The sequence below is a fragment of the Amblyomma mixtum genome, chromosome 3 (genome assembly GCF_055824585.1).
Source record: "Amblyomma mixtum isolate Tamu chromosome 3, ASM5582458v1, whole genome shotgun sequence".
Taxonomy (NCBI): Eukaryota; Metazoa; Arthropoda; class Arachnida; order Ixodida; family Ixodidae; genus Amblyomma; species Amblyomma mixtum.
This window is the reverse complement of record NC_143014.1, coordinates 327,544,753-327,569,930: the sequence shown is the minus strand read 5'-3', so window position 1 is coordinate 327,569,930 and position 25,178 is coordinate 327,544,753. Positions and strand designations below refer to the sequence as shown.

At 46.2% G+C, this 25,178-nt stretch overlaps 1 protein-coding gene across 7 annotated transcripts in view; it reads right to left on the bottom strand.

Moving 5' to 3' along the window:
* Positions 1-318: 318 nt before the first annotated feature.
* Positions 319-25,178, bottom strand: part of Ctl2 (Choline transporter-like 2) — a 182,242-nt gene continuing 157,382 nt past the window's right edge. For all 7 annotated transcript variants that reach the window (XM_089584030.1, XM_089584032.1, XM_089584026.1 and 4 more), the window contains 6 exons: positions 22,608-22,736; positions 21,292-21,361; positions 19,308-19,452; positions 15,306-15,394; positions 13,189-13,273; positions 319-5,790 (listed from right to left, as the gene is read on the bottom strand). In XM_089584030.1, the coding sequence (XP_089440156.1) occupies positions 5,681-5,790; positions 13,189-13,273; positions 15,306-15,394; positions 19,308-19,452; positions 21,292-21,361; positions 22,608-22,736 (628 nt within the window). In that variant the 3' untranslated portion in view covers positions 319-5,680. The remainder of the gene's footprint in view (positions 5,791-13,188; positions 13,274-15,305; positions 15,395-19,307; positions 19,453-21,291; positions 21,362-22,607; positions 22,737-25,178) is intronic.

The window sequence follows — 25,178 nt, the reverse complement described above, 5'->3', positions numbered from 1 at the left end:
TCAAAAAAATATGTTAACAAATAAAAAAAAGTTTTCAAGACCCTCATCTCCCCTTAAGCTGGACCAAACTGCAGAAATGTAATGCTAAAGGCATCCTCTTTCCTCAAGACCATTAGCAAGTGGAACAGACTACTTTCCACTGTAATTAGTTAAAAAATTCCAAACTGCTACAGTGATACAAGCCTACAGCACTCTTCGACAGTACAGTACAGTTTCTTGTAACAAGTCAACGTACAACTAATCCAGCAATGCATTCATTAAACTTTTTTTCTTCTCACCTCATTTTCTTACTCTGCGCTTATGACAAGAATCAAAGTAAACATTTTTTTTATCTTTAATAGAGCAAGAAGTGCACAGCTTTGGCATACGTTCAGGCTGACATTGACACAGACAAGCACAAGGCAGTGTAGATAAAACTGAGGAGTCAGCACTGAACTGAGCAACATTGTAATGCCATGTATAAAAAAACTCCTCTGTGCGGTTCCAGACAGCAGGCCATCTGCCGAATGCATCCTCGTGAAAATCACAGACACAAACACGGGCACACAGATTAAACTCTTGTAACACGAACACAAGAACAGTCAAGAGCAATGTTCTTGCTAATGAAAATCACCATGAAAACAATATAAAATAAACTGAGACAACAACCTCCCACCTCAATTTTAGCAAGGTAACACACTGAATGCGGGAAAAGCAACATAAAGCAACCACAGAATAACTTTTGCTTTTTTTTTTGCAGGGTCAAGTTTTCAGTGCAACACTGGCAAAACTATGCACAGTCACAAAATTAGTGAAACACCATGCACAGATATCCCAATCACTGCATGCCACAAAACACGCCCCCACAGTTCAGAAAAACGAGTTGTGCACTGTCATCCACTGACACATAGTGCCAATAAAATGTTACTAAACACCCAGTTTAAATAGATGAGTGTAGTTAAAACAAAACAGCTGATTAGCTGGCATCAGGCAGAAACAAAACAGACCCGAATAGTCCGCAGCAAAAGTGAAGCTACAATGATCATTTAAGACTGCATACAACCAGGACAGTGAAGTCAGTGCAAAGAGGCCTTGGTTTGGCCTTGGTGGCATGAGATACTGGACTGGGAACGCAGTAAAGCCTTTTGAAGTGTGCAGGCTCTTTTTGTGCTAACTTCCTGCAGTGAGCAATAAACAAAAAAAAATTCGATTTAATTCCATTGTCTGCTTCACAGACAAAAAAGGTGAAAAGAAAAAAAAAGGAACACCCTGTCAAGCAAAGATACAGATGAAAATTTGCAGATTCATTTTGTTTTCAACCTGCCTCAGGAATTGTACATATCAACATTCTGGCATTACTTAACAATGGCCTATTTGCATGCTATATGCAGCCCATTCTCAGGCATCGATAAGTACTCTCATTTGTGAAAGCTCGTAAATGCAGTGCAACTGGCATCTGAACTCCACTTTTTTGTAACCAACCAACACTGTGCTTTCACTGCAAGCTGCCTGCTGAGGTGAACTGCCATACAAAGTCACTGAGGGAGTCAGCCTCAGGCTGTCAAAGCTTTTGAACAGCCGAGGAAAGTGAAATAAAAAAAAAGCCTACTCTATCATGCACCATGCTACCAGCAGCCAAGCAGCAGCAACGCACATCAAAACCCTGCTGCCCTACAGGGGCCTCACACATGATGTGGCACCACTCTCCACCAGTCAGAGGCCTCGCCTCAGTCGCAGGCTCGCTCTTTGCATTGACAGTGTCTGGGTTCCAGTGTTATCAGCTGTGCTGGGCTGACCACACAATGAGAACCTGCCCAGGCAGTTGCCAAGGACAAGAAACTTACCGGAACCATCCGCCATGTGTGCAATGACCCCCATGATGGGTGCTGCCCCAAGTATATTCACGAATGCACTCGAGGCCAAGGACACAGGGTTGAAATGAACTCCTCCGCTGCATAGCTAGACACAAGAATTGTACTGCAAGTGGAATAAAAAAGTGCACCTGGCTTTTACAAGGCCAAGGAGAGGAGTGACAGCCTTATGCCCTTTTGCTTCAATCCCTGTCAATAGCTCTCCATGCTATAACCAACAAAACCTAGACAACATCACACACAGGTTAAGGTAAAGCTATGGACGTCATGTGGCCAATGCGTCTTGTAAGAACAGAAACACCTTGGCAAATGCAATGAACATTTTGTTTACACACAACTTCTTTTCACGGATATGCCACCACGTTACCAAGGTCCATGCACCTGGACACTGCTAAGCAACACCAGCCTGTTCTCTAATAAATTGACAACATACTCGCATCTAGAGTGATTTTTTGCCAGTTGGCCATTGCAATGTGGGCAACCACAGCCCAGCAAGCATGAAAGGGAAATGCACACACACAGCTGCAGTAGTAACTTACAGCTAAATGCCAATGGATAGCTCGTGGCCCTTATAGCATGGCACAGTACAGCATAACAGGGTAGAAAAGGCAAATGGGTGTAGTCCCACATCCACCAACTGACAACAGCCACTGGTAAGTAGTTCGGTCATTTCCATGAGTGTCACGTAGCCACAATGACTGGGTGATCTTGCCACTGACCTAGTCTACACTTGTCCTGCTCTCAACGAAGGCAATCAAGCTGAGCTTCACAACAGCAGCAGAAATGGCAGGTGTGCCTCCACCCCTATGCACGCTGTCATCAGGCTCCCAACAGCAACACCTCTGCACAATACCACGGCCGCTCAATAGAGGCGCACTTGGTGCGGCCCGCCGCGTCGCGCCTCAATGGCTGGGGAAGCGCGTATTGGGAGAAGTTCAAGTTTCCGCCGTTATTCTCCGCGGGGGCGCCACCTCTCCGTGACAAGTCGCCGCTGGCACAGACGGCCAGACGACGCGGAAGGAGTGCGCTGGCTGTGTTGGCGTGTGTTTTCGCTGTAACTGCTCTGCATGACCGCGTGGTTCTGCTAGTTCTGCGTGCTTATCATCGGTGCCTGTGTCGACAGCGTCCTAAGCGCATGCGACACCATGCCACGCAACTGCTGCGTGCCGCTGTGCACCACAAATGAAAGAAAAGATCCGAAAATCGGTTACCATGAGTTCCCGCAGAAGCAGCAAGCTATGCAACATGGTGGTTTCAGCCCTTCATCCCTATTTTGAGCAATGTCCGGAGTTGATTTGCGAGAGAGAAGACCGCAGTCATATCGAGGACATCTGCAAAGCCTTTCTAACTAAACTAATGCGACCACTGCTGACCATGCAGTTGGGCAGAAAACATCAATCTTACGGTGGAAAAAATCATACTTGCACATAAACCGCTTTCGAGGAAAGTTTTTCGCTTGTAAAATAGGCTTGAATTCCTTCGGTACATCACGTGGCTTCAAAATAAAACGCTAAACATTGGCCGAGCCTGCTGGAGTCTGGTTTAACTGGCTGTCTTGTGTTGTTTCTTTTGCAACTGTTTGTGTCAGCAGTACATTTACGAGGGCAATCTGAAAAGTAAGGTCTCCAAAGGGCTGCGACCGCAGGGAAACTATATGCGTGGCTGCTCTGCTATGTTCATTGTTCCCCGTCTTCCAAAGAAGCCATGACTCAGCGCGAAAGGGACTGTCAGTCTTGGCCCGGCAACCATTAGAAATGGAGCTCCCATTTGTCGCTACCGCCAGGAGCGAAGTTCACGCAAATGGCGTTCAACCAATCGAAAATTATCGTCAGTTGACGGAAGTGTACGGAGAGTCTTGCATTGGATGTTAAAAACTTCCGCAAGTGGTGTAGGGAGTTCGCAGCTGGTAGCACTGGAATTCACGACGAAGAAGCGGAAGACCGACAATTTCTGATGAGACAGTCGCCAAGGTCGAAGAAATGATGCGGCAAGATCGGAGGATCACACTCGACGAACTCTGCATTTTGGTTCCTGGCGTTTCTAGAAGCACTATTCATAGGAGTTCGACAGCAAAGTTTAAATATCGGGTGGTGTGCGCAAGGCGGGTTGCGCGAATGCTCACAGACGACCATCAACGGCAACGCGTTGACTCCTCCCGCGAATTTCTTCCGCGTTCTGGAGATGAAAAGGAGACCTTTTTTGGATTCTTTTGTTACGGGTGATGAAACCTAGACATTACACTTCACGCCTGAGACCAAGCAAGAATCACGTGAGTGGCGGCACTCATCTTCGCCCAAGGCGCGAAAATTCAAGCGAACACAGGCTGCCGGCAAAGGCAACTGCGTTTTGGGATCGAAAATGGGTATTGTTGGTCGACTTCTTGGCTCATTCAAAATCGCAGAAGAGGACCAACGCTCGCTCCCACGTTGCCTGTCAAACCATCGCTCTTCTAGAACAGTTTGTATGGGACGTCATCAGCCACTCACCCTACAGTCCGGACTTGGTACCAAGTGACTACCACTTGTTTCCAAAGCTAAAAGAACACCACGCTGCAAGGCGCTTCACTGATGATGACGAAGTGAAAGATGCGGTCAAACGCTTCCTCAACGGCATAGCGGCGAGCTGGTATGACATGGGCATACAAAAACTGCCCCAGTAGAAGAATGGTGTCCCTTTTAAGTGATTTGTAATTTGCTTAAAGTAAACATATCTTTCGATTTATAAAAGAACTGCAAACCTTAATTTTGGGATGGCCCTCGTACTTGGTGGTACCCACTTGAAACTATTTTCAGCGAAAACGGAGCAACAGGCTGAACTATAATGCTGAACGTTACGACCACAAAAGTAAGTCTACAGAGAGTGAACATTGAATAAGTGGCCCGAAACCTTGTTGTAATAAGTTATTACAGTGGCTGAAACGCCCGTAACTGAATGGATGACGACTCGGCGAAGCGCACTCCTGCCTCGATTCTCGGTGTAAATGCACGTGCGATTTGGAAAAGCGCAGTGATGGTGACATGCCGCTATCATGCTATCAGTAGCAAACTTGCACGTGGCATGACCATAATGTGTGAAACGCAGCTCATAAATGCTAAAATTATAAAGCGCCTACCGCGCGGACGCCTAAACGAAAGCACTGCCTCGGCCGCTGCGCACAGCTCTCCGCCCGGACTCGTCCCGGAGCGGTGGCACCGCAGCGGTGGCGATGAGAACTAGGCACAATACGGCTCTTTCGGGCGACGCGACGGGCCGCACCCAGTGCGCTCTCCATTGAGCGGCCGTGACAATACACTGCTTGTCCCATAATAACAGCTGCCAATGCACAATCTCTGCAAACTAATGAATCACTGAGGTATTGGTGCTCTTGGAAACCTGCAGTAGCATGCCATGAACGAGCCAAAAGAAAAAAAAAAGGAGCACATATACACAGCTGTGATCAGGTTGTGCTGATATTCTGTGCTCTATTATACTGCTGCTTTCGTCTCTGATCGTACTGCGCTTTTTGCCAGCGTGTGCATATGTGCACTCCTTATCTGTACACATTCAGCTGAAAGTGAGTGCTGCACGTGTGTGCCCTTTTCCCACTCACTGCTGCCCTGTCCACGGTGCAATGCCAACTAGCCAAGATGTCTCCCTTGCTTATTCCTGATACAGAAAAGCCACTTTGGGTGGGGCCATTGCCGGATGCGAGTGCGGCAAATGAATAATGCCTTCAGCCACATTGAGATGAGGTGCGCGATGAGGTACGGGCTCCCCCTCCTCTGTGGACCCTCAATGCACCAGAGCAGGCTTGGGTCCCTTGAGTTGCTTCTCGGCAATATGCAAAGTGATCACTTGCTGGTATCCTGCAGCTTGTTCTGCTTGCCAAGGATTTTCATGAGCTCCTTGGACATGTAGTACGGCTTCTCTTCAGATCCATCATGCCTTTCACAGTCTTCCACTGCAGGCAAAACACGCACAACAAAGCAATCAGTCTGCTTGTTCACACCCTTGAGGTGTACAGCACTGCAGAGGGGAGTGGGTTACATAACATTAGGTTCATCATATTTGCAGTTAACTAACAGCAATAAAAAATTTTGCACCAAAAATGCAAAAGTAAAAAAGCATAGTTTGGTATACACATTATGATATTATGGCATGTTGGTCTATTTACATTGCACATTGTGTTATGAAGCAGCAAAAATGTTGGTAATCATGTCATTTACTTGCTGGGACAAATGAATCAGAAAAGACATTAGTGTAACATGAAATTATGGCAACATTATATGTGCAGTCTGAGTGCCATTAAGTGTAGCAAGCAGCTCGCTACACAGCTTGTCATCATGATACATGAAAGAGACAAAGCCGTGCAATTTTCAGGCAGGATGGTCAAGGCCAAGTTGAATTTCATGCTTGGTGCACTGAGTATGGAATGGTAGTTGGAAAAGATGAAACCTGCCACTCGCCACTTTATTTCAGATGATTTGCTATGGTTGATACACATGCGATCAGCAGAGTTCCAATGATGCATACTCCACTTGTGAACGAACAATGATTTTGTACAAGAAAAAAATGAGCTCAGTGGTAATAGAAACTGAGATGACAAGCTATCTTTAGAATACCCCTCCTGAAGCCTGAGTTGCATGGGACATTGTTGCCGGTTCAGGCCTTGACGTGTGCACAACGGCAAGCATGATGACAATTGGAGGGCCCTTGTCATCACTAATTTCATTTTCTCAGCTTCGCTACCAGCCCATGGTGATAGCGGCTATAGAGAAGCATCAGTCCATGACGTCACGGAGATGTGGTGCTGCTGCCGTTAGCAGTGACTTTCGTTGTGTAGGCAAAAGGTAGGTAGTACAGTGCACCTTGGGTATGCCATGTTTGCGTGTTTTGAACGTAATTCGCGATATCCCGACGAGCTGCGGTGCGGCTGGCTTAGTCGCAAGGCTGAAGAAAGGCAGCGGCACAAGTTTTCATAAGTTTATCACAGTCAGATAGGGACGTAAGTGATGGGAAGCGGCCGTAGAGTGGGACAAGTTCGGCGACGGATCAGCAGTGCAGTTAGTATTGCATCGCTGCACCGAAATCTGATAGTTTGCATATCTTAAACTGCAAGCTGCTCTTCACTTGCGCGGCGAACAAGTGCAAAAATCATGTGTTCATAGTGAACCACCAAGTGCTACATTTGAAGCAGTACTGGACTCTGGTAGTAGTATGTACGACGTGCAGTTTCTCTATTTTCATTTTCGAGAGCTTAAACAAGTGTGTCTTTTCAACACCGGTCCTAGAAAACAATTAAACGTCGCTAGGATCTCTGCAAAGTCACCCGGTGGTATTTCCCAGATTACCTGAATTTTACCACATTGCAGGTCAATCAGAACCTGGCAAAAACAGCAAATACGACATTAAAAGCCACTCTGATCAAGTAGAATAAGGAGCACACTTGAATGCAAATTTTAAAATACGCAGAGTGACGTAAGATATTCAGCTCTGCACAGCAGACGTAAATCTCCTTGGAAGCTCGAGGAAAACATCTATATAAGCACTTGTGCAGCTCTCCTAAAGCCAAGAGAACAACAAAGCATCCTTGCGGAGTTACCGGTGAAGCGAGACATCGACTCCTGCCACAAATGTCTATTTCATCAAACAGAATAAAGCATTAAAGTTCACTGCACACTCGACAAAGTTCCAAAGAAGAGAGATTGCATTTGCATGCCCTAGTCAAAGTACCGTAAAAGCCGGAATATAGGTCGACCCCCCCAAGTAACCAATTCTAAAAATGAAAAAAAATCTTTTTCAACAGCAAAAGTACCGAAAGACACCCTTACCTTGAAACAAATGCGACTCAGCTGGTTGTACAATGGTGACAGTACTTATTTTCATTAGGTGCTGCTCGTATTTACACCCAGCCAATTCTTTAACACTATCGCGCAACCATCGGCACGCATGCTTGTCAGCGCTTTATTAACAGCGTTGAGCGGCGAAACAAGCGAGATGCGCACATGTGTACATATGCACTTACTCTCACTTCTTTCGCCGCTCCGTGATAAGGTGCTGACAAACACGTAAGGCAATGGTCGCGCGATACTGTTAAAGAATTGGCCGGGTGTACAGTACAGAGAAGGGCACAAAGTGCGCAAGCATTACTCGAGTCAACAGAGTCATCTGAACTCGAGCAAGATGACAATTGCTTCTCACTGCCCGCATCCAATCGAGCATCATCCTCTGTGCTGTCTAGCGCATTGCTTATGCTGCATTTTTTAAAAGACTTGTGCACCATCTCTGCTGGGAGAGATTTCCACACCGACAACACCCAGCCACAAACTAAAATAACTTTGTGACAACGGAAACGCAAATTAGCGCTGCCACAACGTCGCCATACCGTGCTGCTGCTGATGGCAATGGAGGCTGTTGACGTCAGCCACCCATTGTTGCAAGACTTCCGTACTTTTTCCGCCAATGACCAGTATATAAGACGGGGGTCGACTTTTTGCCATGGTTTTTTTGAAAAAAAGTTCGACCTACATTCCAGTTTTTACGGTAACTGCATGACTTCAGTGGTAATATTCTATGTTCTCTGGAGTGAAGTAGCTCGGCAAAAACAGGAAGCACATCACAATGTTAGTCATGTGAAAAAGCTGCTTCACATCCTACATCCTGCTTCTTGCAGTTAGCTATCAGGTATGCTACATTGGCCTAGCAGTTCAATCTGTAGGCGATTACTTTCCCTCTATACTTGGTGTTTTCCTGTTTCATTTACTAAGTCAACGCAGTCGCCCACCGTAGCTGCACTGTTGCTGCCAACTAGGAGAGGAGAAGGAAGCCCATGCAGAGCTTCCTTCTGAACTGCTGAACTACTCTCCGGGTATCAATACAAATGTTTTTAACCACAAGCAACATGCAAGCTTTGAACTATTTACGCATGCAAGTTGGTTTCAAAGGAAGCATCGCTCGACGCAGTGTAGGCACGCTGCACTTTTGCCTACACCCCGTGTTGCTGCCGACTGCAGCGCCATCTTTGTTTACAAACATGACACTTGTCTACAGGCCACAAAACAGTCAGCCCAGCTCAGCTGCACGCTGTTTCAGACGCTGACTGGCACATTGCTGATCTTTGCGTTTTCTTTTGAAAGCATTTTGCCACTTTGACGTCGATGTGTGTTCTGCTCACTTCCGTCCATTTGGTTCTTCCCGTGTGCCAAAACTGCGGGCTCAGCACAATCTGTTTGCCATTCTGCGGTGAAACCCTTTACATGGATACCGCCACCTGTGAGAGGCTAGACCACTGCACCATGAAAACAGCCACAGATGCCCTTATAATTTTGAAGCTGTTAAGCTTTGACACCCACGACAGTGTGTATGCTGTCAAATTATTTGAACCTCCTAAACACTAAGAAATTGCACATTTCTAGTTCATACAAACTCGCGGTGAAACATCACGATATTTCCAAATGGCAGCATCCTGTACCTGTCACATGACTGAACTCTCTCTTCCCTCATGGAAATGACTGCCAGCATGAGGCAATGCTAAGCCTTGAACAAAATAAAGTGCTGACGGCCATCGAGAACCACCGCAGCACGGCTGCTAAGACGGCACTCTGTCTTCAGGTGTCACGAAGCAGTGTGGAAGGAGCGGTCCTGCTTGCAGTGCAGCTCAGGCTGCTCCTCTTGCGACTGCTTCGCGAAGCATCTTGATGCATTTCGCCAGCAGTGCCTAGCACCTTGCCATCGAATGTTTGACGGCTGACATCACCCTGCCAGTAAGGACGTGTCAGGTCATTTTTGATTTCAGCTAGGATACCTTTAGCTCACACTCCTTCCCGTACTCACTTCGCTCTCTTCCACTCTTAATATTACACCTATCATTTTCCTCTCCACAGCTTGCTGCATCGTCCTCACTCCTTGTTCAACCCTTTTCATTAACTTCCAAGTTTCCACCCCACAGAACGAGCACTGGTAAAATGTAGCTGCTTTATACCTTCTTGATGATGGTGGATTTTTATGGCGCAAGGGCCAAACAACGCCATGACACAAGCCATTTTTCATCTAATCAAGGTGGGGTCAAACTCCGAAGACAAAATTCCCAAGAATTTCATCCCTCCAGAGAAGCCAAGTACCAGGCCAGGGGAAAGCTTGTACCCACTGTGTCATTGGTGGGTACCCAGTAGCACTGGGGATCAAATCCTGCATCCCCCATATACAGGGTGGATGCTTACACCACCAGGCCACTGCTGCAGTGTTATATAATTTCTTCTTGAGGGATGCTGGTAAACTGCTATTTATGATCTGAGAGTACCTGCCAAATGCACTCAACCCATTCTTATTTTTCCTACGTATTTCACTCTTCTCGTCAGAGCCTGTAGTCACTACCTGCCCAACCAGTGCAGTTAAACTATGAATGTAACAAACCTCCATGAAGCGAAATCCATGATTTTATGAAGTTTCAGTTCCCCAACGCCACTCCCATTGAAGCATGTATATTGGTGAACCTCATGTAACGAAGGTGTTGTGGCAGCTGACCTCGACATAATCTCACTATGCCGCCTATCCTTAGCTCCGGCACTGTTACACGAAACCTGACCGAAGCACACCAAAAGTGTCATGACGACTGAACATGAACTTCCATGACAGGAACGCCTACAATCACAACGAGCAACCTCAGCTGACACAACAGGCTGCACCTCTATGTGGCAGTCTCCATAGCTTTCACTTCTTTAACATCACATCACATGGCACTACGACTGATGCTCTAAAGCAGCTAAAAACAACAGGAAATAGCAAAGAAGCCACGGGACAAGCAATATGTGTCCACTTCCACTACTTGGTTGCTTGCGTGATTCCAGCGAATATAGCTGTCACACGCCGGGAGCACGGATGGAGGAGAGTGCTAGCGACGCGAGGTGAAGAGTCTGTTTCCTAGGGCAATGACAGCCAGGCAGACAGAGAGGGGACACGCTGGAAGAGGCAGGTGCTTCCACAGCTGGCCCAGAGGTGATGGTGGCGCAAGTGCAAGCAGTCTCATGTGCACTCCCCAGTCCACAAGTGGTGCCTACGACTCCCAAACTCTCCACAGCCCCACAAGTTGCAGCATTGTGCGAGCCGGTCACGAAATTTTTCTCCATGTTTATGACTTCTCGAGTAACGGAGGTTTACCGTGAGCATTTTCAAGATGAATTCACTTGCGTTTAAAGGTGCACTGAAGAGGAATCTGAACTCGTCTTTTCACCCACGGGAACTCGATCTACACATTCCTAGCATTCTTAGAAACTTCGATTTATTGCCCTGTCTGACCGATTTCCCTAATTAAATCGAATTAACGTCCAGCTCCCAGCTTTTTTTTTCAATTCCCCGCATATGGCGGGAGGAGTCGCAAAACGCATGGAGTGCCTTTCAGGCAGTTGCGTGGGGACTGCTTTCGCTTTTATTTTGTTTCTTTTAGGTTTCCGCGAATAAATAGGTCTAGTCAGAGACTACATAGCTGCAAATTAGGCCCATGGAAATAAACATACGTATGGACTCTTTGCTTTTGCCGATCACTACGTATCACTCCGCCGATGGCAGAGTGGCAAGCCGCCATGGGACTGGCTGAAAGGTTGGCTGACTCCTCCTAACGTCTGCGGGGAATTCAAAAAAAAAGTGGGAGTCCAACCTTAATCCAATTTAAATTAGGGAAATCGGCCGCACAGGGCAATAATTCGAAGCTTCTAAGAATGCTCGGAACGTGTAGATCGAGTTCCAGCAGTAAAAATATGAGTTCAGATTCCTCTTCAGTGCACCTTTAAGGTTTCCATTCTGCATCGTCCTTCCATGTCTTTACATGAAAACTGTATGAAACAAAAAAAATGCTGATTTCTCAACTTAATGTATCCTGCTTGATTTATATTCCCTCGCAATTTCCGATGTTTCGCTGCCTATCGTAAACTGTTGTTCCCTTCCTTGAGGAGGAGGGGGCCTGCTATTATAACAGCATGCGAAAGACACCAGAATTAGCTCACGTTGATTCCCGCAGAAATGACATACTAGGAGCAGCAAACAGGCACAATTAGAAAACTACTGTAAAAACCTGGATATAGTAAGTTTTTTTTTCTCAGATTTTAGCTTGACAAATTTCCACCTCGTATTATATGTGATTCCAGATAATGCTCAGCCTAAATTTGCAGTTCTAGTCTTGTTATTTTTCAGCGCTACCACCATCAGGCTTCTAGCAAAGAGTGCCATCTATCGGTGGTGTTGGTTGACTAATTTGAAGGTTTCGATTATGATACCATTTTACACACTAACTCCACACTACCAGAAACGAGGAAATTGCAACTTGCACGATGTTGGGACCGCGAAACCAGTACTCAGCTGCTTCTGAATGGAAAGTAACCGTAGTTGCCAAAACCATCGGCACTGCATCAAGCACTGCTACATGGAGTGGATGAGGCGGAGAGAGCCTGCCGCTACTGCCGCCTGACAGCTTAAACGGGACTCTCCAGCCACACCCCGCAGGGCCAGCATTTCCAAGGAGCCTGTCGGCTGCACTCTCAAGAAATGCAGGACACTGAAAAGCATCACAGAAGAGTTTCAATGGAAAGATATCTGACAAGGGACTCTCGGAAAACGGTACACCCTACAATGACGATCACTAAAGCCCCAACTCTAAGGACACTTAATGGGCGCACATGACCGTATGCCAGAGCCGGTCTGCATATGCACATGGTACCCATATCTGCAGTACATGCCAGGGAACAGGCACACAGGTTTACAACAAACGGAGGACACCGCGCGGCTAACGCAGCGAGTGTGAGCTGCTCTTTTCTCCACAGCACAAAATTCTCTGATTAAAGGTGTTGGCGCGAGAAGGGGAGTGAGCCAGCACCAGGCACATGGAGATCCATGCCCCTTTTCGACGCCTGGTGACGCGGGATGAGCGAATGCGCACTGCATACGCCTCATGAGTGCCTGTCGAGTCACCGAGTCAAACACGAAATGCAGGGAAAAGTAAATGCTGTTGGCAAGCTTTCCTCACACGCATCGTACATGGATTAAAACTTTTTTTTTTTTTTTTCATTTGCTATCCCCAATTACACCTTGTATTATATGCGGGTTTTTGCAGCATGTGTGTTTCAACCATCATACAGCCACAAACAACCAAGTTCATCACACCACTTCATGCATCGCAGCTGTTACTTTTAAGGGGCTTTCAAAGAAACAATTTTGCCAAAATCGCGGGTATTTTCAAGGGGCCGTGTGAACCCTGCAGTCCTCTGCCTTCAGCAATGCTTCAGGAATACAGACCCCAAGGAGGGCTTACAACGAGCAGCCATGGCTGCACTGTCAGGACAACAGCAATGGAACCCGGGGCTCTACTCACAGAAGCAGAGGAACAGTGTGTCCACGGCCATGCTGTAGACGCTGAAGAAGCTGGATGCTATGATGTAGGCACCCAGAGAGATCGTCTGCATGAGAGAGAAGATGGTCACATCATCCCAACGCTACTCAATAATGTGAACACCCCATCCCCAATTTTAGGCAAATGCTTGGGACCACAGCCGAGAAGATTCAACTGTGGAACACCACACAAAAGTGACAACATTACTGCAAGTGCACAGAGAGATGCTAACATGAAGCACAAGGATTAAAGGAATTGGCCTGCTGAGGCAACTCATAGGTCACCCCATATTTCAAATCCGCAGTCTCTGTGGCCCTTTTGTGTGGTCCCGAGAAAACTGAAAAAACAAGCACAGCAATGCAGACCCGTTCTTCTCATGGCATGTAATTTAGGGTGGCACTAAAACCCTTCAGGCGCATTTTTCAGGCTCCACAAGCAATATACAGCAGGAGTAAATGGAAACAGTTACAGCCGATGGGTAAGTTTCACGCAGTGTCCTACAGCTAGCAAGAAAGGCCAATAAAGCAATTAGTGCCTCTTGAAAGGATAGGCCTAAACTTAACCCTCAAGCTGCATAGCTTTCTTTTTGATTCAACTGCTAGATGCATAATTTTCATCACTTTGCTTTCAACAGTTTCTACCCTTTCAATTGAACGTGTCGTCAATTCACTCACTGCAGTAGTTTTCAGAACCCATGGTAGCTTCATTAGCGATAGCATTTGATTAACATTCGTCGCAGCTTCTGCAGCAACTCCTGTGTGTGTCTGCATCAGTTTCTTTGCAACTGACAGTCCTTAAACCGCCATATTCGGGCTGCTAGCTGCAGTAGCAGGTATCGGCTGTGCTGTGACGATGGAGACGTTTCTATATCATCATCTTCATCATCATCACCCTGACTATGACCACTGCAGGGCAAAGGCCTCTCCCATGTCTCTTCAATTAACCCTGTCCTTCGCCACTTGCGGCCACCGTATCCCCGCAAACTTCTTAATCTCATCCACCCGTCGAACTTTCTGCCGCCCCCTGCTACATTTGCCTTCTCTTGGAATCCACTCCGTTACTCTTAAGGACCAGCGGTTGTCTTGCCTTCGCATTACATGCCCTGCCCAAGCCCATTTCTTCCTCTTGATTTCGGCTAGGATGTCATTAATCCGTGTTTGTTCCCTCACCCACTCCGCCCGCTTCCAGTCTCTTAACGTTACACCTATCATTTTTTCTTTCCATAGCTCGCAGCGTTGTCCTTAACTTAAGCTGAACCTTCTTTGTTAGCCTCCACGTTTCAGCCCCATAGGTGAGTACCGGTAAGATACAGCTGTTGTATACTTTTCTCTTGTGGGATATTGGTAACCTACCATTCATGATCTGAGAGAACCTGCCATATGCACTCCACCCATTCTTATTCTTCTAGCTACTTCCCTCTCACAATCTGGATCAGCAGTCACTACCTGGCCTAAGTAGACGTATTACCTTACCACTTCCAGCACCTCGCTACCAATTCCGAACTGCTGTTCCCTTGCTAGAGTGTTGAACATTACTTTGGTTTTCTACAAGTTAATTTTTAGACCCACCGTTCTGCAATTGCAATTCATCTCCTCAGTGACTCAGCAAGGCAATGTCATCAGCGAATCGCAGATTACTAAGGTATTCTCCATTAACTCTTATCCCCAATAGTTCGCAATTCAGGCCTCGGAATACCTCCTGTAAACAGGCGGTGAATAGCATTGGCGAGATCGTTTCTCCCTACCTTTCGCCCTTTCTTTTTTTGGAATTTTATTGCCGACTTTATGGAGGACTATGGTAGCTGGGCAGATGCTGTAGATATTTTCCAGTATTTTCACATAAGGATCTTCTACACCCTAATTCCTCAATGACTGCATGGCTGCTAAGGTTTCCACTGAGTCATATGCTTTCTCGTAACCAATGAACGCTGTATATGTATGCCACACTGCCTGAGGGTACTGACCAACCCGTCAGCACTGCCACGCCTGAAAGCCCATGTTGGCAAAGCGTTCCAATCGGGAAGCAGTGGCAATCTCCTGCGTGCAGCATTTGAGCCTCGCTAGGCCTTTCCTGAAAGACAGCTCTGACACGGTGCTCACCAGAACAGGCAGCATGTAGTAGTTGAGCTCAGGCAAATGGTTGTTCAGGGCGTCCACCTTGCGTGCAAACACAAAGAAGGTCGGCACAGCTGCAAAAAGGGGGACAAGCACACACATCACATCCCTAGCATGTGAAATCACATGCCACATCCATACTGCGAGCACAATATTTACAATACACACTTTCACCCTCCACATATGGCGTCCTGCCAAAAAATTTTTTGTCTCAGCCTTTTTCATAGGCTAACTATTCGTACCTGCAGAATCAGCTACAGCAGAAGTTCCATGATGCAATCCCAGCCAATACGAATTCGGAAACTGCCCTGACCAGAATGCATTGTTTGCAATGGGCAGAAATTCGGTTATAAACAACCCGACCCCCCCCCCCCCCCCCAACCTTACTGCGGATGATCTGAACGTGTAAGCTGCAACCACACAGTCGAGCGCCAAGTACTTGCTGCCTGTACATCGCTGATGTTGCAATCGCCAGTTGCGCGGTATGTGCCATGAGCAGTGAGCAGCGGCACGCAACCAGCACAGCGCCGATGCTGCGAGTAGTGAGCGGCAGCCTGCGGTCTGTACACTGCCGACGCTGCGATTGCCAGTCACATGGTACACACTGGAAGTCAGCGGTGGTGTACAGCTGCAAGTAAACCCTGCCAGCCAAAAACAGGCATGCATAAATTCTGCACACCAATTTGGTTTGTTTTGGACGATACGACCATTTTTCACGACCCCGACAGATTCGTATCATCGTGATTCTACTGTAACTAGGTACGGGACGAGAGCATGCCAAATAAAAGAAACAAATATCATCCATGTAAGGACACTGAAACATTCAACGATTCACCTCATCAGTGGCAGAAAATTTGTCTTTCAAACAAGCAACCCAAAGGAAACAAATGTCCAGTAAACTCTTGATCATGAAGGCAACCAATATATATTCCTTGTTTTTCATGCAGCAATTAAAACCTTACAGCAGAACCCCCCTGAAGATTTCCAGGTGCTGCATTTTCCCGGCTGTTTTCCTAAGCCAGTACCGACCAAGCTCCCATAGAAACACATGCAATGCAAACTCTGCTGTTGCGGCGCAACTATGGCAGCGTTCCCATATTCTACGTCATGAATGCCACTTCGCGACAGTGGTTTACCCCGTGCTGGAATTTTGACAGCCTACGTTCAGCACGCATACAATGGCAACGGCATACTGGCTGCAGTGGAACTCGATTCCATCGGCGCCTGGCCACCACTGTGTTCGGCAGCTTCCGGTATGTTACACCCACAACGACACCAAGCACACCTGAGGGTGGCATGAATTTTGTTGTGGTTGTCGGTGCAGTTCCGTCGCCGATGCGCTGTGAATGCGAATGAGACGTAAGACATGAAAACGAACCTACACCGGGGCAAACTCCACGCGGACAGTGCTGCACGATATAGATGCAAAGGTTGGCTCCAATGAATGTTTCTATCATCCGCATTTTCCTTGTCGCCTGCAGCTTAAGAACGCAATTTCTTGATTGCAGTAGACGAGGACTGTGCAGAATTAGAGCAGCTGCTGCGAAAACAGCACAAAGGCGCGCACGCATACCCAAACTCAACCTGCTCCGTGTGCCCACCCTCTTTGCTGCTGCCTCTCATCCATCAACAGCTGCTCAGGCAGATGGAGAGCTGTGGCAGGGTGTTTAGGATTCTCTGTGCATGCAAGCAATCACGAGAGCTACAAATCCTCAATACAGAGAAGCATGCTGCCCTTAGTAGAAGTAAAAAAAAGGAACCACAGACAACAATGTACATTTTTTTAGCTCGAAAGCACTACTTGATTAGAAAAGCTGAAAAACCCGAGATATGTAGCCTTAACCTTTGACCTTTGACCTTTGACGGAGTGCCAGTGGCGAAGAGGTGGGAGGCCTTGTGCAGCTTCTCCATCAACGCACAGACCCTCCCCCCCCCCCCCCCCCCCCTCTCCCCACGCGCGGCTGCCGATAGTGGCTGACAATAAGATCTTGCACGCGGTGTTACTTTGAGGCGGTGTTACCTCAAGTGCTTTTGCACATCCTACTCAGCTTAACCATGTTAAAACCCTACCATTTTCTTTTCAAAAGTTTCCCCGTTGGTATGTTTTTTTTTTTTTCCGTGGTCTTGTGAAAGAGGTAACAGTGGGGTTCTACTGTATTTCGAAATTCTCAAATATCAAATTCTTGAATGCGAATACGAACCAAATATCAAAGATATTCCAACCGTATTCGAAATTTCGAACATTCGCACACCCCTACATATTACTTTGAGGCGGTGTTACCTCAAGTGCTTTTGCACATCCTACTCAGCTTAACCATGTTAAAACCCTACCATTTTCTTTTCAAAAGTTTCCCCGTTGGTATGTTTTTTTTTTTTTCCGTGGTCTTGTGAAAGAGGTAACAGTGGGGTTCTACTGTATTTCGAAATTCTCAAATATCAAATTCTTGAATGCGAATACGAACCAAATATCAAAGATATTCCAACCGTATTCGAAATTTCGAACATTCGCACACCCCTACATATTAATCACAGCAAACAACATGCACACTTAAGTGCAAATACGGCACGGCTTATAATCAATCTGATGGGCAATGTGCTTAAATAGTACCACTATTTGTGCAACACTGAGAGCCAAATGCAATGTTTCGGGAACCACACACCACACCCTAAGGTGTAAATGGAAGAGAAGTGACAGCAATGCTTCATATCCCTTCTGCTACCTCAGTCCATAAACAAAGTTTATCCTGGAGTGCAGAATGAGGTCCTGCTTCTTGCCACAATGTAGGACTGGAGTTTATTGGGGTGCCCTCTGAAAGCTGGGCAGATGAAATGCCGCCAGTTTTCCAACTTAGCCAATGACTTGCCCTTACAACTGAGGCTGAATTACTCTGACGGCACGTCCACTGCTCCACTTCGGAACAGTGTCCTTACATGCAAAGACACACATAACAGTGTAGTCCACTTATAACGATACCAGACATAATGATATATTGCTTATAACGATCAAATTCTTTACAGATTTATGAACTGTCCCATTGCCCCTATACTATAAAAATAAGCCATATATAACAATAACAATACATAAAAGCAGGGGCTGCGGGCTGGTCAAGCTGCCTGCGAGCAGCTTTTCTCCCGACGACCTCCCATCTAAATGTATGATGGCAAATAAACATTATTATTATTATTATTAAGTGAAATTATTGGCGAAATAATGGCTACATCAAATAGATTCTGGCAGCCCAAAAGGTGTTTACCAATAAAATGACTGAAAGTTTGATAAAAAAAAATATTTTGAAGCGAATGACGCGGAAACTCTGCAAACGGACTGGCACGGTGAATCCGCGAGGGGGCTTTGTGTACAACCCTGGGAACCATGCAGCTATCATCGTCGCAATTACTGGAGGGAGGAATGAAGAACTTGCTTGGCCGCTCTCACAAAAAAAAAACTTTCTGCCTGTTCATGAAAGACAGATTTCGGACCCCATCCCCACACTTTTGTCACTGAGAATTACTCTTGTTTTGTTTTTGTTTTTTTGTCTCTAAAGCACTAGCTTTTCGTAGCTTGTTCCTCTGTTCCACGCTGTCCACAGCTCAGACCCAGCCAGCACGCCAAGCTCCTGTGCACGATAACATCCCGGAGTGTTTATATTTTGACGGGAGCTCCGGCATGGGTGGCCCACTCAGCGAACTTGGCACAGCAAACTTGGCGCCCTGGACGAGTGCCGTAGCAGTGGCAACATGAATGGTGGAATATGTGGGTGCGTTCTTTTTTTTTCCTTTTTCTTTTTTGTCGGTCCAGATATAATGATATGATTTTCCGGTTTTCTCAACAGTATCGTTATAAGTGGACTGCACTGCACTTCGCATCACCAAGAGACAGCAGGTAATGGTAACAGACAGTGTACAGCCCAGAGAAAACCCCCCCTGTGAAATGAAAATGTGGACAACAAAATCCATGAAACACACATGAGCGGAATCAAGGCTTACCAACTATTCCAACGATGACGAGCTTCCCAACGAGCAACAAGAGATCGGTGACCTTGTCCAGCACGACCACACGCACAACGTTGCGCATGAGCAGCTTGAAGGCTTCCTTCGCTGAAGTGCAGAAGTTCTTGCCATAAATGGCTATCTGCATTGCAGCAGGAAAAATGTGTCACCATGAGTGCCTGCATGGCCGCGAAATCTGTGCAATTGTCACAAGACGCACCACAAGAAATAATGAATGCATGTTATTAAAGGGAAGCTGCAATGGTTTTTTTCAGAATTCGAGGTTATTCAAGAATTTGAATCTATGAAACTTCCAAGTAAACCATGCAAAGTATTTCTGCCCTCACATTTAAAATGATGAAATAATCGTAGATTAAAATCGCGACAATGTTCAGGCTTCTCCTCACTGCATTGAAGAATGTGGGGAAACTCGTGGTGATGTCATTATCACCGAAATTACGGATGTTCGCTGCCTTCGCTTGCATGCTGCTGTGTGTCATCCGATGCCACCAAACAATGCTTTGTGAGCTTCACCTTCAATGGCATTGGTTGTCTTCCACGACACAACTGTTTCTTTGCTGGAAACGCAACGCCGTCATACATGAAGTAATTACATGCACCACAGAGAAGCTGGAGCACCGATGCCACTTTATTAGGCGATTACGCCACCATTTCAAACGGAAGCACAAAATGATTTCGCAGGCGTTACCTGCATGTTTACCACACTTAGCCCTTTTAAACTCATCGAATTCTAAAACCACTTCAGTTGCCCTTTAAGGCACGTACAGCAAAAAGAAAACTGAAATGTAAGCTGCAAAAGCACAAAAGAAATGGAAAGAGCACTACAACAACAAATTTCTTTCACACTAGAAGCACACAGCACAGCCTGTAGAGGCAGAAAGGGTATGCAGCAGACACTGTGTTTGCAAAAGGTGGCCCTAATTATTCCACACCAAAGTATGCCCACAGGGCATTTCAGTCATATATAATTGTGCACCAGTACCAATTCCACATCTTGATTCACATGAATGAAGCCAGGACAGCAGCTTGGGCATGTTGGTTACTCATTTGTGACGGAACAGCGCAAAACACTGGGACAAGAGACAAGTGCTGTGCTGTTTTGCGCTGTTCCGTCACAAGTGAATGAAGCCAAGGGTCACTGTAACCAATGAAAGTATAAAGGAATGTTCGTTTAGTGGTGGTACAGTTAATCTCAGATATATCCAATCCAGATGTATCAAATTATTGCTTATACTGAACTTCTCTTCAGCACAACACTCCATGTATCGAACTGGGCACCTATGGATAGCAAAACTCAGAAAAAACACACACACAAATAACAGGTACTGCGGAGTACAGTGAAAAAAAAAAAAAAACTAGACCAATGCCATTTTCAAGTAAGATAACATGAGCTTGTTCATGCTCTCAAGTCTTCAGTTCAATAATATATTCTCTGAAAGACTATATCATTATATGAAGAGAAGTCCTCTTGCTGAAATGTTAGCAAGCACCCCTGAGGCTTTCCCGTCATTGTTTTCATGTAACACATATGTGGACACATCTAGTATGCTCACATATCTTCTTTTTAGGGACACTTCCAACGAACAAATTTTCTGGTCTCTTCAAGGTTATCTCAAAGGGAGTCTACTGCATTTAGTACGCTGCACTTTCATCTTTTTATTGGATCAATTTCACAAATATAATTTTTTACTACCACCCAAGGTTTCTGCAGCATCAACTAAAAGAAAAGTCAAGGTATTCAAGGCTGCCATATGTTACTGGCACAATAAGGATCCTTTTTATCAGAGGCCTTTGAAAGTAGAAAAAGACATTTACTATGAAATGAACCTGCAAGAGACATTACTCCTTGCTGGCACACAGTCAGCCTGTGCTCTTTGGAAATGATAGCAGCCAGAAGCTCTTCCCACACACAACACCACATTTTGTAACCTTCAAAGTGCTGACAGAGGGGCAGCCATACCATGATGTAGGCATTCTTGTTCAAGAACTTGAGGAATTTCTCGAGGCACCAGAAGCAGCACTTGCAGCACCTGGAAACAAGACAGGGTTAGAGCACCCTGGCACCCCAAGGCTGGGCTGACAGGGGAAACAATGACACCTGGCAGGTTACCTGTCAGAGGCACACATACACTCTGATGTAGCGCACGACCATCAGCAGCCCTCCTAGCAAGCCGCCCACTGCTGTCGCACGAAGCTTGAGCTCAGGCTAGCCCAAAATTCATCAACCAGCTGTCTCATGATATTGAGCACAAAACTGAGCACGGAGCTTGCGTATTGTGGTAACTTTTGTCTCGTGGCAAGTTTTACAACGATACTTACTTGATTCAGCCACGAATGATGCAACTCTGTAATCGTCTACGCCAAGATCGACAAATTGAAAACCACCAGCGTCGGACTGCCGTGAAAGACAGCAGTGGTGCCATCAAAAGACCTGTGCAGCTTGTAATGCTGCCCTCGGCACCCTTCGCATCGTGGCGCTTTCCTATGCAAATAACAGATGGCGCCACTAACGCCCTTCAGCAAAAACCTGGAGTTGGTGGATTTCTGTTTGTCGATTTCAAGGCAGATGATTAAGGGTTTGCATCATGCGCGGCTGAACCAGGTTAGCACTGTTGAGAAACTTACTACAAGACAAAAGCTACCGCAACACTGAAGTTCTGTACACAGTTTCAGTGTAAAAGAGCCAGCAGTTAAGCCGAGAAAATTTTAAAAGTCTCACGATAAAGATGCACAATACTGTACATAAAGCTGCAAGCACTGCACAAAAAGTAACGCAATACTGAACAAATCCTGCAGCAGTGTTGTCTTTCAAGTGTTGACTTTAGAGCTCTTTCACCGCTCACTATCGATGGCCAACTGCACTAAGGAATCTGTTCAAAAGGCACCTGCTACATTTATGTGGAGCTCGAATTGACAAAAGCCTTTTTAATGCACTTGATCTTGCAGAACCACAGCACCAGTTTAAATGAAATGAAGTTCAAATTAACAAGAGTACACTGCACTCCACTGCAGTGGAATTGTTGCTTTGGCAGCCTGCACTGTACTGGGCTCCAACTCTAACACAAAAGGGCAGTTGACAATGCTGCCCACGTGAAGAACAAGATCACAGAAAAAAAAAAAATGGCCTTGGCTGACTGGCAACAAACCCTCTCTGTGCAAGAATAGCACTAGCAGAGAGGGCATGACACAAGCACTGAGACCTTCTGGTGAAACAGTCAGCCCTGCAAGAGTGAAGGCAACTCTGAACAGACACACATGTGCTTCCCTGCAACTCACCTCAAGAGACACTTGGTGAACTCATTGTCGTATTTCTTGAGCTTCTCATCAATGTACTCGAGGACAATGCGGATCACGCGCACTATGGTCAGGATGAGCGAGCCAAATGCAACCGAGCCCAAGTGGTACCTGCACAGGCAAAAAGAAAATGCCACCTTGCGCTGTCCTCAAAGCGTAGCATGCTAAACAGTCCCCAACCTGAGGATGCACTCACCAGCAGAGAAATTAAAATGCGGCCTTCCTGAGCGCCAGAAAATGTCAAGCCACATGCACACAGCCCAGATGGCCCACTCGCGCCACCATTACTTTTAGCATGTCCCAAGGAAGCTCCCCATTCTTTACCGATCCTTCATTAGTCCAGATACACTCGAGCCCTGCAACATGAGTCCAACCACATGCTAACATAGAAAGAGGAGATGAAATTAAAGTCCCGTTCAATTTGGCTGCGCTTGCTGCACCAGTTCAAGGAGTGCAAAACTTTTGTATTCATTTTGCCAGTGCAGCGTGCGCCTGCTGCACTTTCACCTTAACACATGCAAGCGAAAATGCTAGCGAATCCTGTCGCAGAGGCGGAAAAACCCGTTTTGAGTCGTTGTGGCAGTGAGCAGCCAGATTCCAACGAGTTGGAAATTTTCGCTGGAACGTGCCACTCAATTGCTCAGTCGCTTGCACGCGAACCAGCCTTTAGTTTTGCAAAGTGCCCACCCAGTGCAGCCCCAGATCTTGGCTGGCTTGCACTCTCCGAAGTGGAAGTGCAGCTGTAGTAAGGCAATATAGCGGTGCCCACATGTAGACCGGAGAAGATGTGGCTACAGTCTGAATGAAATGGTGGCAGTTCTTTCTTGAAAGCAGGAAAGGAAGTTCACTTTGAACCAAAAAAAAAAAAACACTAGTATTTGCACAAGCCTAGATTCAAAGATTGAACCAAGTTTCCTAGAAAGTGCCATGTAAGCATAGCCGACTGCTGTTCAGAGGAAGTTTGGAAGCTGGACTCCCCGTTCAGGCGAATGGCAGCTGAAACTGTCTGTGTAACATAGATAGGCAGGTCATCAAGTCCAAACTATGCTAACATCTTGGGGTGTTCATTTTGCCACGTTCTAGTAAAGCGATGACATGTACAAAAAGTACACTCCTACAGTGCTTTCCAGACGCCCAATTTCGATTTACCGGTTTAAAAAATGCCAGTTATTGTCCAGCACTCATTTCCACCAATGCTTTTGACTTGTCCTTTGCAGAGGTTTTGCCTTTTTCTGTACATCTTTTTACGGTGGAGGCCCCATAGCAGTTCAGCTTGTCAAGTGCATTTTTTTTGCCATGTTCATAATTTGAAACCAACACTCATTATGAACTCACCGGTAGCAGGGCTGGATGTGAGGCTAGTTGGTTCATCATATCAAAACCAAAACAACCCTGAGAGAGGACAAAGCGCTGCATCCATAGCAGATGATGAGGCCTGCCACCTGCTACGTTTGCAGAGTGTACAGTGGACCATAAGTAACTCACCACCTACACCCACTTACTCAGCTGCCCCAGAGATGCCTCAAGTTACTCCACATTGGTGCACCATGTAGGCAGTATGAAACTTAAAAAACACTACAGTCGCTTCGGATTACCTACCAGTGATCCATTCGGAATGGCAACCGTTGAAAAGGCCTCAATGTTTTCTTTTTTTAGTACAAAAGCACTTCTAGCTGCGCTCCCCAGGACTCGGTGGTGTGTGTCTGCGTATGTGTGTGAAGCCTTTGAGTAGCAAGAGTAACTGGCTCACTGCATCAGTGAACACCTCAACCGCACAGTGAGTAGGTGCTGGCGTCCACCTAAAAATTGAAGCAGTTAGTTAAGAGTCTTTCCTTCTGTCAAAACCAGCAAAAGGTTTAGACTCCATTGATTTTGAGGAAACGAAAGGTGCACAACTGGCTCCCTGGGTCTTGTGGACACCTCAACCATGCTTTGAGGTACATGGCAGTGGTGTCCACCTGCAAAAAACTGTGCTTTCACCCAATATTTCGTGCTTAGCAACGCTACGCCGCCAGCCATTTCTTTTTAACAGACATATATTCTACTTTCTGGACTGAAAAGACAGACACTGATGAAATTAATGCACAAAATCTGCTGGCATATGTTAAGCAGGCCTAAGTTTAATTTGAGACTGTCCCACTAATGCTGTTCTGGTATCCAGACTGACTCTGGCCAAGGCCAGAGTGCCTGAGCCCACTGACTCTTTAGGATTGCATAAGATGGTTGTTTGCAGTCGTAATAAGCCAGTCACCTAATAGAAAATTTACATTTCAACTTGCGCATGTGTTCATAACAAATTTTTAAGGGCACTATTCTAGATTTATATTATCCTTGCGAGCTTTTTACACAGTCTTCACAGTCTGCCTCCTTGCCAAACATTAACATGATAGACTAGGGGGCGAGTTGCTGTGACATACCTGAACAGTGAGAAATAGCACAAAAAACGACATGAACAACCTCGCCTGATGTTGGTGTCATTTTCAGCTTTATTAGTGCGTAAGCACTAATCTGATAGGTACCCGCCCCGAGCAAAATCATCTGTTGTCTGTACCC